The sequence below is a fragment of the Meleagris gallopavo genome, chromosome 8 (genome assembly GCF_000146605.3).
Source record: "Meleagris gallopavo isolate NT-WF06-2002-E0010 breed Aviagen turkey brand Nicholas breeding stock chromosome 8, Turkey_5.1, whole genome shotgun sequence".
Lineage (NCBI taxonomy): Eukaryota > Metazoa > Chordata > Aves > Galliformes > Phasianidae > Meleagris > Meleagris gallopavo.
Genome location: NC_015018.2, coordinates 5,467,362 through 5,479,798, shown reverse-complemented (window position 1 = coordinate 5,479,798; position 12,437 = coordinate 5,467,362). Strand labels below are relative to the sequence as shown.

General features: G+C 36.9%; 1 protein-coding gene across 14 annotated transcripts in view; it reads left to right on the top strand.

Annotated features, from left to right (window-relative positions):
- LDB3 (LIM domain binding 3) overlaps positions 1 to 12,437 on the top strand; it is a 119,870-nt gene that overhangs the window by 40,010 nt on the left and 67,423 nt on the right. For all 14 annotated transcript variants that reach the window (XM_019617461.2, XM_019617460.2, XM_019617462.2 and 11 more), the window contains exon 4: positions 7,259 to 7,334. In XM_019617461.2, coding sequence (XP_019473006.1) covers positions 7,259 to 7,334 — 76 coding nt within the window. The remainder of the gene's footprint in view (positions 1 to 7,258; positions 7,335 to 12,437) is intronic.

The window sequence follows — 12,437 nt, the reverse complement described above, 5'->3', positions numbered from 1 at the left end:
TTTTTTCAAATCTTAGTATTTGACATCCCTGTTAAGATCAGGGACACACCAAGGTGTGTTCTGCTTGGCTTTTAGGCTCTTCAGAGGCTGGCAATCTCTTTGTTTCCTCTTTCTGGCTGCAGCATGGCAGTATTGGGCATTGGCAGGTGGTGGAGTGGTTTCTGCATTGTCATAAGGACAACTTCAAGCAGTGCTTGAATAACTCAGACAGAAGCAAATTTTTTTGATGAGGCCTGGCAAACTTTAAGTAAGCAGTCTTAAAATAAGAATTAAATTTCGGGTCAAAGTCTCTCAGATACAGCTCCTGACAGATTTGACATCTATCAGATGAGGAAAACAATGGTTGCTTAGTTTTCTTACAGCTAATCAACGCTGTGGGAAGAAAACTGTTTATCTCCAAAGTTCAGAAAATGTAAAACAAATAGAGAAAGCATCTGTTCATTATATTGCTGTCTCAACAGAGCATCTGGATCATTCATAGTCTTTCATATACTTACTCTCGTGAGCGAAATTGTCTTTCTGTGAAGAAGCAAAATAAAATGCTCAGTAACTTTCTGTAGGCCATCCTGTGTAGTAACAGATAAAACTGTATTTTAATTCCAAAAGCAGTGGCCCTGTCACAGGATCATCCTTCTTCTGAAGCATAATTAGCAGCCTAGCTATTGAAAAAAGTAATGGAATTATTATTGAGCGTGAAATTGTAAGTTAGTTGCCTTGGTGAAGAAGGCACTCTAAGCACATAGCAGCATTAAAAAAAAAAAATTAAAAGAAACAACCAACAAAGCAAAGGGCATAATGAACCATGTAGTGACTGTGGTGTGCATAGATGCATATCTTATTTCTATTTCTTTAGAGCCTTTGTTGATGTCTGTTTTGCCTAGTAAGCAAGATGTGAATGTATAGGTATCAGCACACTGAAAAGTAGGATGTACATCTCTGCAGGTATCTCTGAGTAATGCTTGCAAACATTATAGTTGCTTGTCGCAATAACTGAAGATATTCATATCTTTCAGAAGCATTGGAACTTTGCCTAGACAACCGTTACTGATTATTGTGTTGAGACAATGGCAGCGACTGTTTGGCTCTGTGTAACCCACTTCAGTTCATGTCCTCTAAACAGTAAGAAAAAGTGAACAAAAGGCACTGATGGAAAGCTCGCTGATGTATTCTGGTTTGCAAACAGAGTGAATAGCTAAATGAATTGAACTACAGTTAAGATCTAATTATCCATGCTCCTTAACTGTTCTTTCTGCCATATATGTCAATTAGAAGTGCTCTGAAAGCCATGCAGTATACTATAATGTCCACATTCTGAGTTAAAGAAATTACAGGAGAAACAGGTAACTAATTTTGCATCGTTAACAGCTTCAGGAAATTCTAGTCATTTGTGATCATGGTGCTCAAAGTATCTAGAGCATTAGTCTTGCTTTTAGCAAATGTCGAGTGGCAAAGGGAAAAACAGACTTCATCTGTGTAACATCAGCATATTTGGATTCGGGCAGCACAGACAACCACTGTGAGAAGTACCTTCAACAGAAGGCAGCTGTTGAGCTTTGTATTATTCTTTTGTGAATCTCTTTCCTTCCTTTTTTTTTAAAAAAAAGGGATGGATTCATCATACCTTTGAGGCTTGGCTGCATACTTTGGGGTGATTCTCTGCAGTAGCTCCCAGTGTTGAAATCTGCAGCTGAATGATGTTCACCCTTAAGAAAGCTGTTGGAAAGCTAAGAGCTGTGGGACTGCCCTGGAGTCTGATGGTACTCGAATGGAGGTGATCTAAGAGTCAAATAAACTACCTGCATGGCAGGGGAAAGTTAAACAGGAGGAATGGCTATGTTTCATATTAGATGCTCTTCAGTAAAAAATACATAGGTAAATATTTTTTTATGTCTGAGTCCTCAAGATTTTTTTAATTATTATGCTTACTGCATTGAGTGAGAGAGTGACATTTTTAGTCCAAGTTAATACGTATAAGTACTGGATAAAGACAGTGCACTTTCCTGCTCCTTGTAATAACAACTCTTCAGTATTAGATCCTTTCACAACCTAAATGTTTTGTTCTTCTCTTCTTACACTAACAAATTATTTCATTATTTGCTTCTTCACCTTAATTACATTTATTTTTAGCATCTGGTAGTAATTAGAAATAATAAATACAATCATGAAATCAGGAATAATAAATAACTACTGAATTGTCAGAGATTTCAAGTGAGATTATATATGATTAAGCTCTGAACCCTCCCTGATTACTGTGATTCTATTTCAGTATCTCCCTTGTGATTCCCTAACTCTGTTCTGTACAGCTGAGCAATCTGAAATTCTGCCCTCGGTTGCTGCTGGTGTGGAGGAATATCAGAGTTGATACTGGGTCAACTGGGAGGCAATGGAGGCATTAGTAGCCAGTCAGCCCTTCCAGGAGGGAACAGGCTCAAGGGCAGAATACAAGGGAATTCTGGTGAAGAGTTTTTGTCTCGCAAGAGAAAGGGAAAGAGTGAAGATGTATAGGTGTCACCCAGTGGGACAAGGGGGAGCTGAAGAGAAAATAGGAGAGTAGAATTTGATTGCTGCTTCAAAATGTATAGATATGTACTCATTTTTAAAACTCACAGCCTCACAAGTACTTTTTCTCATTTTCCCTTTCCTTCCTTACTCTAAACTCTCCAAGATTTCTCTGCTTTTTCCTTTTCTGTCCTGTAATATTTACACCTACCCTTTGCTCAAATCCCTTCTAAAGGAAACAGATATTACATACTTGCAAATCTTCTTTTCCACAGACTTTTGGATAACTGCTTGCTTAGAGGTGCCATTTATGAGTATTTTTGTTCATATAATGCTATGGGTAGGAACAACAGGCCTGAAAAGCATAACTGCCAGTTCTGCAGTCCATTTGAGTGTAGTGCAATGCAGGGAAATAATTAACAAGTCAGTCATCCATCCAAATGCTAATATTTGCGTTACTGTTGACACAGAGCAAAACTGCTGATGGAAGTATTTATCAATTTCAGTGCAGGTACAGATGCGATCTTGATAAGGTGAAACTAGGTTTCATCCTAGCCCCAAAGTGATCACAATGATATATGAAGTATTGTGGGTTTTGCATTTGTGATTCTCATAAAGATGCTGAGCCTATTTGCTAATATCCAGGAAGAGCTTAGTGAACTTACACTGTGGGATCACAATACTCAGGTTTTTCCCTGCAAGTCTTAGAATCAGTAAGTAGCTTCTATGCATGATGTTTAATTCAGTGTTTGGCTGAAGATGGACATACTGAAGTGATGACCATGAAGAATATCTAGTCCGGCTGTTTTACTTCTGTTTTCCCAAAATTAATATTACTGCATTTAATAAATATGTATCTGAAGTCCAGTGTGACCCACGGTGTGACCCACTCTATTAAATTAGGAGATATGTGAAGTAGGTAAAATGATTTCAAAATATTTTGAAGTTGATTTGTTTTATTACCTTTCTATAAGTCCCCCCCCACCCCCCTTTTTTTCGAGTTTTTGAGACACTTTTTTTGAGCATCTTAATCAGTTATATAGATGGTCACATATAAAAAAGTGAGAACAAGAGCTTAATGTAAAAATGATTTTAGCTGTCCTGAGAATCCAAGAAGTGAAGATGAACACTGACTGCCAAAGTTATAAACTACTAAAAAAAAAAAAAAAAAAAAAGACATGAGCATGAAAAAGAACTTTCACCTGTTAGATCGTATCTCCTGTCTCCAAGTATGGTAGTATGCTCCCCTGAGAGTAGGGATAAGCTGTTATTGCATTACAGAATTCGAACTCTCTGGAAGCTCTTCCTTAAGCAGGCAGCTCCTCTTAGTGCAGCTGAGTCCTAATGAACATTTGTTGTGAGTGCAAAGATAATAGAGTCGAAGTCAAGAGCTGTTTGATTAAAGATATATTTAGGTAGATGGGAACAAGTAGATATTTTGACAGTTGTATCAACAGTACTAACAAAGTTGAACTGCTTTTCAAAACTAGATCCCTACTGCTTTTAAACTTCAGTAAGGCAGAGAACCTGTACATGGAGACAGGGGAAGTGTATTTCCCAGAACAGGAGATATTAGGGAAAAATTTAAAAATGCTGGAATTATGTATTTGGGCTTTCTTAAGGCAGAAAACAACCCTTTCATTTCCACTTTTAGCTTTGAAACTAGAAAACAAAATGCGGACAAGTCAAAGACAAATCAATTGCTTTGACTGGGGAAAAAAAAATCTTCCTGGAATATTTCAACATCAAATCTATAACTATCACAATCATTTGTGGAATTTGGACTTCCAGCTTCCTCGCAACTCTACAAACTAAGCGTACTCCGTGGGTTTTTGAAAGAAAATAATTTTGCAGTCAATGAATTAAAATGTAAGCTGAGACAGACACGTACAGCAGCAGCACCTTAGTGACTTGAAAAGCAAAAAATCTAAGTTAGTGGTGTTGCTGCAGGATATGGTCTAGCAAAGGAGAGAGAAAAAAATATCCTGAACTTGCAGGATATTTTCCCTGAGGAATGATAGCTCTTATGTAAATAATCACTTTAGAAGTACATACATTTTTCATTCCACAAATTGACTTCACCTCTTTTGCCCTTTTCTCTGATGCAAACCTGTGCCAAATTTAGCAAGCTTTATCATTCTGTTGTTAAATATCACCGTTACAAATATCCAAGACAGAGTCATGTAGGAACACTTCTTGTTCTAAAGTAATATCTTAAGATCTCCAAGTCAGGGTGAAATAATTATCTTCATTGGATAACACTGTGAATGGCAGAGGTAGTTTATGAGCAACGTTTGAAAGAAATAAAGCTCCTTAGCATCTTCTGTGGTCAAGTAATGACTGGGAAAAATAGATAAAATAAGCAGCAGAATCTTAGGGGACTGAGGCCTGGTTGCAGTACTCCAGATGGGGTCTCAGGAGAGCAGAGCAGAGGTGGACAATCGCCTCCCTCATCTTGCTGACCACCCTTCTTGATGCAGCCCAGGATAATGCAATACAAATATTTTCTAGTTAAGCATTAAACTTGCTGTATGCAGCTGTTTATTCTGCATGTAAAAGCAACAAAAAGTATTTACATTGCTGAGCAACTTTGGCACTAGAATTCATGATCAATGGATAGAGCAGAAGGTACGCTCAGTGCCCATGCTGCCTGGCTATGGGTTTGACTATGTCTAGGACCCCCTCGATAACTTCACAGAAATACCTGGGTACCAGCAAAAGGAGGATCAGAATCTCCCCTAAATCTTTGCTTATTCATAAATTTTTCCAGTCAGTTTTTTGCAACTCTGTGTTCTGGGCTAGAGCTTACTTTATTTTCTTTCATGATGAGTGTGCACGTCTTAAATATGAGTTGTTTTTTCACTTAGCTGAAACGGTTGATGGCAGCACTTCTGAAGAAAGATGGGTTAATAATGCATCTCTGAGGAAAGTTTGTTCTAGGCAGTTAGTGATCAGCTTTTGTCCTTGGAACTTGAAGCATTTCTCGAATTGTTGTTATGTTATATTATGATATATGCAATCTGTAAATATCAATTATTAGTGACTTTTACAATTTTCTAGCCTCTTGCTTCAGGAATTATAAAATCAGAGAGTGGCTTGGGTTGATAGGAACCTGAGAAAACATCCAGTTCCAATGCCCCTGCTGTGGGAGGATTAAAAGAGTCACATAATTTCTGTTTTCCATTAAGAAATCTTCCAGTTCCTGCGAAGATAACTCATTTTTTTCTAGTTTGTTTTTTTATGTGGATATTTTATATGTGGCAACTAAAGCTAAATACACAGCTCAGTGTGATGCTATGTATTAACATACAGATTCCTACTATGACTGGCCCCAGCTTTTGTCTTTCTCAGTTTTCTTTCTCCAGTAGCTGCCATTGTTAGGTATGTCATTGGAAAGAGTAACACAGCCCTCAGTAAGGAAATAACGAGCCTAAAATGGAATATCTTCCCCTATCAATCTTTTATTAAGTTGTGCTAAGAAAAATGAGAACCTGTATAGCTACGTATTTTTACTGGACCAAAAGCATCTTCTATGTTTTTGTTATAACTATCTAATCCATCCTGATGGCCTGTTATTCTTGTAGTCTCGATGTTTTCTTCTAGCATTAAATTTCACTTCAGGTTGATCAACTACTCTAGGAAACAAATTTTGCCTTCTACCAATTGTATATACGTTGTCTTTTCAATTTTACTTTATGTCCAGCATAGCTTTATTTCTCTTTTCCTACTGTTCACTATTTTCCTAACTTCTATAATGTCTTCTCCTATTCATTTCTTTTCTAAAGCGAACGGTTCCCGACATCTTAGTTAATTCTGCTTCAGTAACAGTTTTGTGTGATTTTAAGTACCTTTATTTCATTTTTGTTCCTCTGTCCTAATTACAAAATATAACTTTTATGGATGAGGTTTTGAAATATAACTCTAATCTGTAGGTTAGCAGTAGGACAGCAATAGCAGAACTGCGATTCCTTTATTTGTACTTTCTTCAGTTCATTTTCCTGTGATCCTTTGTTTTCTGGGAAGATTTCAGAAGGGTATTCAGTGAAGTTCTCAAAACCTTCACAATACGACTTCACTTTCTGAGCATCCTAAAATACTTCAGTTAATGTTTTAACTCTGCTAAATTGATTTTGTTATATTCCAATTAAAGGGTGGATTGTGTGTTTCACAAATATTTTGGTATGGTTTACTTCAGTTTTAAAAATCCTCATGTATTTGTCAAACAGATGGAAGGTGGTGAGTATTTGGAGTGATCTTCTGTTGAGACTATAAATTATTAAAAAAAAAAATTAGACTTGTTTATTTCTGCATAGGCATTTAAAGAGTGGTAATTGCTACAGAGTTTAAGATGCTAAGTAATAATCTTTTGAGGAGTTGATCTTGAGATGCCTCAGTATCAGAGCATAGTCATTGCATTTTAACATACTTCTAAGTCTCGTTTTCTAGAATGCTGTCCAAACATGAATTTATCTCCTGTTACAACTAATTGGCAACTGTAAAAATCCAGTCATAACGTACTAGAAAATGGGTGATGCAGACTGGAAGGCTTTTCACTGTTCAGAGAAATTAAATCAGGCATTATTTTTCACATCTAAGACTTTTACAAGTGAGAACATGGAAAAAACCTTTTGATGACTAGAAAAAGTATTAGCTTTGCCTAATTTTCACTACTGATGAAGTAGCATTTTTACAAGAAATGTAAAATTTTATCTGGAAAAAAAAAGAGTTCTGATTGCAAAATCTTTTTTTTAATTCTCAGATCGAAACGTCCAGTTCCAGTTTCAACCACACCACCCAAAATTGACTCACCCAGAGCTGTAATTCCCCACCAGAAGGTATGTGACACAGTTATACTCAGCCAAAGTTAATATTTTTATCTACCATGGTGAAGGTAAATACCTACTACTGAAAATATCTTTTGTCCCTCCTAAATAAATATTGAATGAATGCATAGGAAGCAAAACTGATTATAATGTACCTGATGACCTATATTTTGCTAGTTTCTGATTAACAGAACCAAGGCATCTAGCTGTCCTATGATCTAATTCTCAGCAACTGGAATCTGTTGTCTTCCTGACTTTCTTTTTTCATATAAGAAAGTGGCTACCAAATGCTGAAAATATACACTTGCTTTTGTTTATTCTTGGGGAAAAACCCTTTAGACTGTGCCTCAGACTACAATTGGAAATTCACGATTTGAAACACGGACATACAAGGGAATTGAAGATTTGCATTATATTGCATTCTTGTGGCATTATTCAAAAAACATCAAAATAAAACAATAAGTCGATTTAGTGAATAACAGCAAATGGCAGAGGAAATGGATGGCTTGGTTTCTGTTCTTAAATGTTGTTAGCTTCCATAATTTAAATGTTCGTTTTTGAACAATCATTCATTGACAGTCTCTGACAAGGCATCAGATACATTTTGGAGGAACTGAGGAGTTAGGGTGCCTGACAGATGGTATACATCCTAAGGCTAAAGCACTGATGAGGATGTTTGTATTGCTGATGCATTTAATTAGATAAATGGAGAGGAGATAAAATCTCCCTTACTGCAATTTTATTCATTTTGTGCCAGTTTCATCCCAACCTTGTAACATAAGAAAGAAACATTTATGATCAAAAGGCATGGGGAACTAGGTGATCTCCTCCTACTTTAGTAGTTTGAATTTCTGGTGATAGTTTTTAAAATATTTTTTAAAATAAACACCGTATTTTCCAAATTCAAAACTTAGGAAGTTGGCATCATCCATGTAACTACCACAGACATGTAGAAGCTAGCAAGAAGCTAGAAAACACAACTGGGAAGAATAATTTGACTCAATTTTATTTTGCTAAATTTGAAATGAACCTAAAGAGCTATTTATTAGTTGAATCAGCAAAAATGTTACTTCATTCTGGATCTTGTAATCTTTTTGGTGAGGGAAGAAGAAATCAATAATTGATCTTGCTCAGAGTTATTTCTTCTTATATAATGATTTTACAAGTATTATCTAGGAGGAAGTTATTGGAAGACTCACCAAACAGTACTTAGAAATTCCTAGGAAAAAAAAGGGTGGATCATTCTTTCAACTAGATTGGTGTTCCAACGCACCAGCAAAATACAGGGCAGGAAGGGGAATCGAGTCCTTATTTTCCTTTAAGAACTACACAGAATGCTGTTAGTTTTCCAGGCAACAAGTACACGATCTCTCTTTAGAGCTACTTCCCAATACAAGACTGGTGACTCTTTTGAGACCTTCACTAACACCTACGCAGGTATAACAAGTTTGACTACTCTCATTGCAGGCCTATAAAAGCCTGTCTAAAAATGCATCTAATTTTTATGGTTCTGTGTTAGGCATGATCCTTCCAAAGCAGCTGTCAATTTGAAAATTATTGCCATAGGCATTCAAAGCTGCTTACTACACAAAACTGTTTTCCATATCCAACTATCCTATAGAAGAGTTAACTCTACACACTGTAGGTCTTAAAAACACCTTTGACACAGAACTCATAGAGTGCACTTCACATTTCCTATTTTGATCTGCCTGAGTGGTATAATACCAAAGGACTTGATCCTTTTTCAAGAGCATGTTGTCTTACATTTGAGCATTCTGTGTATCCTGGCTTAGGAAACACTTGTAGCAGCTGCTGAAGGTAGGATTCTGAATGGGGTACAAGCAGTAGTTGCAGCTGGAAAAGAGAATTTGTAGCATCTTTATCTGGAAAAGGTGACATCTATGTGAAGGCATGGTGGGGAACAGGTTTTCTAACAGTATTCAAACAGGCCAAAGATCCTGCCTAAAAAACCTAGTGGAACAGGCAGCAGTGGAGTGTTGGAGTGACCGGCCATTAGCAGGTTAGGAGTGACAGTTATGTTTTGGAGCATGGAAGCTGCTGACCAGATATAAAAACAGGACTATTGAAAGCCAGCAGGGTGTCTTCTTGGCTGAAGACTTGTATCTGAGTAATAGAAAAACAGTTGAAGTGGACAACAGTGATTTTAGCTGTTAAAAAGTAATAAAGGTAATGCTGAGTTCAGAAAGTGGAATTCTTCTCTGAGGATGGTTTAGAATGTAATGAAGGCATTGACTCTTTGGAAAACAGGTTTCAAAATCCAGAACAAAATTTTAGTGGCACAAACAGCAGTATGAGGATGTCACAATAAGATATGTTACAGTAAGTACACTTTAAAATCAACGTTTCTTTGTTTATCCCTATATTATTTCTGTTAATACTGTCACTTTAGAAATGAAGAGTTCTTTGACACATAGGCAAGAAGCTGCCACCTCCACATCACTGCTTGACAACGTTTAGACTCTGATGGTTCACTTGAAATGAGTTAAGTTGCCTTACCAAAATAGCAAAAAATGACATTACGAAACAAGTCATGACAGTGCTGACCTCAAACATCAAGGGAAGTTTTTCTTACCTCTTTCTGAGTCAAGGTTAAGGCATGGCAATGTTAGCTAAAAAAAAAATCTGCATGTGCAAGTTCAGTGTCTTATTATAAACCATAAATTCTTGTGTACGTTACTCTGATCAGAATGTAGCTTCCACTAATTCCGAAGCATGTATTTCTTCTTTGATATGGTCATCACTTTCTGCACTTGAGAGAAATAAAGGCGCATTTTTTAAACAAGATGTAAGGAAGGACAATAGGATTTTTCCTGTCTATCCCAAGTAATACATTCTCTAATTACCCTTTTGAGCTCATCGATATTACAGATGGTCCAAGTTCTGCAACTAAAAGCATGGCTTCAGCTGTGCTGCAGAACATTACTGAAAATAAAAGTTACACTGATTTGCAGTTTCAACATTTTCTTCTCTAACATTAATCTTAAACTTGAAAGAGTTTTGATTTATGATGTTTTAGTCAAATATTTCACCACAGATGTAGCATAGGTGGAGGAGGAGGAGATAACTATGGCTAACAGCATTCAGAGAGAGGAGTAGCTATGAATCCAAGGACTTGAGATGAAGCCATTACCAGTCAGTGAGCTTCTGCCAGCTTTTCAAGTGTGCATAATACAGGTGAGGATTCAGCTCAGTGCAGTTCAAAGTAGTTGACCCGAACCTTTAAGGCTAAGCGCACTGATTTAACATTTCTCCCTTTGTATAAAGGTATTAAGAAAGCCTCTTTCATTGTTATAGTATAACTACCCTCCTGAACACACACATTACAGAATCCCATTGAGGATCTCATAATGCTAAGGACTTGTTTCCTGACAAATTTAGGTACCCGAGTGGCTAAGAGAAAATAGATGAAGGGAGGATAGGTCTCTTTAGCAAATTGTACTATGGAAGAGAAGGCTGAGCCAAACGCTGTTTGTTGAGTGTCTTTGAGCAGACTCATTTAATGCCATTGTGCATCTATTTTCTTTTATACAAAAAGCTTCTTCTTGGGTATGCTGGGAGGTCAAATTCATTACTGTAGTGGAAGAGATGTAAAACTGTTCTCCCAGAAGTGCTAAAAGCCAGAGTCATTTGTAATAAAGACCGTATGGACTATAAGAAAGAGACAAAAGGTACTTGAGCTTTCAAAAAAAGGGGACCTGAAAAGCTGGTGAAGTATTTTTCTATGTAAATGTTTCTCGCTTCTCCAATATATAAAAGCAGAAATTGCTTTTCATAGAAATTAAATATCTATAAGAAAAAGAACTAATAATATTGCAGAATAGAAACTGATTTGTTGCTTCCTTGTATTCCCAGATGTTTGAGATTCCTCTACATTTGTCAGTTTTAAGCTCATTCACTGCCATTACACTGGGAAATCAAAACCCAATTTTCCCTCGCAATAGGAGATTGCTGCAAGCCCACTGCTCGATGCCAGAGCCTCCTCTTCTGGTCGGCTGAAGAGTAGCAGCACACTGGCATAGTCGTAAACGTTATCTTGCCCTTCCAGCCACAGAGATGACAAGGCAGATTGGAATGAGAGACAGTTGGGAAACAAGGGGATGCTTGTTACTGTTGGATGTGTTTCCTGAGAAGTAATGCTGCTACTCAGCACTAGAAATCTGAACTTCATATTTCAAAAACTGTTTTCCTGCGTTGATCTGCTGTTGTGACTGACCTGAAAGAAAAAAATAGAGAAGGAACAGTATTTTATTCTAAGATATAGTCCCAGGAACAATTTGGATGAGGGACCACAACAGCAAAGAGATAAAAAGGTGATTATTGGGCAGATAAGGGAAAACGCCCTACACTTGAACTAACACGAGTATTAACTTAAAATGGAGAATGCCAACCTGGCACTGCTGGGTTACTAGGAACTCTAGTACTGAGTTGCTAGTGTGCTACTCTTCCAGCTAGAAATCGCTTGTGGAATGAAAGCAAAGGTTCGTTTATGTCATAAAGCTTGGTAAAATCATCAACCATTGTTTCTTTAGGGCACTAAAATAATGAAAATGAGTTCTGATTGATGGATTTTCTTTCTCAAGCAGTCTTTGTATAATATAGATACTGCGTGGTCAGATCTATTTGCATGTCCTTTTATTACAACGTTTAGGAAGGAAGTTCACAGTAAATTGAGTGAGAAGCCACTGATTTTTCAATGTAACAAACTAGTATAGCTTCTGCAGATACTTTTTCCAGTCAATCACCTCTGTACTGTTTTGTTTTTATTATTTGTCCCTTTTCAGCTTGCGTTCATTTGCACAAGCGGTGACTTAGCTTGCGAACACAGCCTTGTGTGTTTGCCCCTTTTGAAAAACATTTTGAGAGACAATAAATGCTTTCTATTTATTCAATAATATTTGGAAACATGCAGTAGGCCACTTAAGGCTGGTGCGTTGCTGTTTTCAGTGTCAGAGTATAATGATTGGGGCATGTAATTCCATTTTATTTATTAACTTTAAAAGGAATAGCACTTCATGTTTATTTCTACAGCCCCAGGCAGCTATTAATGCCAGCTAAAATCTCTTCATGTTTATTAACAAAAAAGTTCTAAGTTCA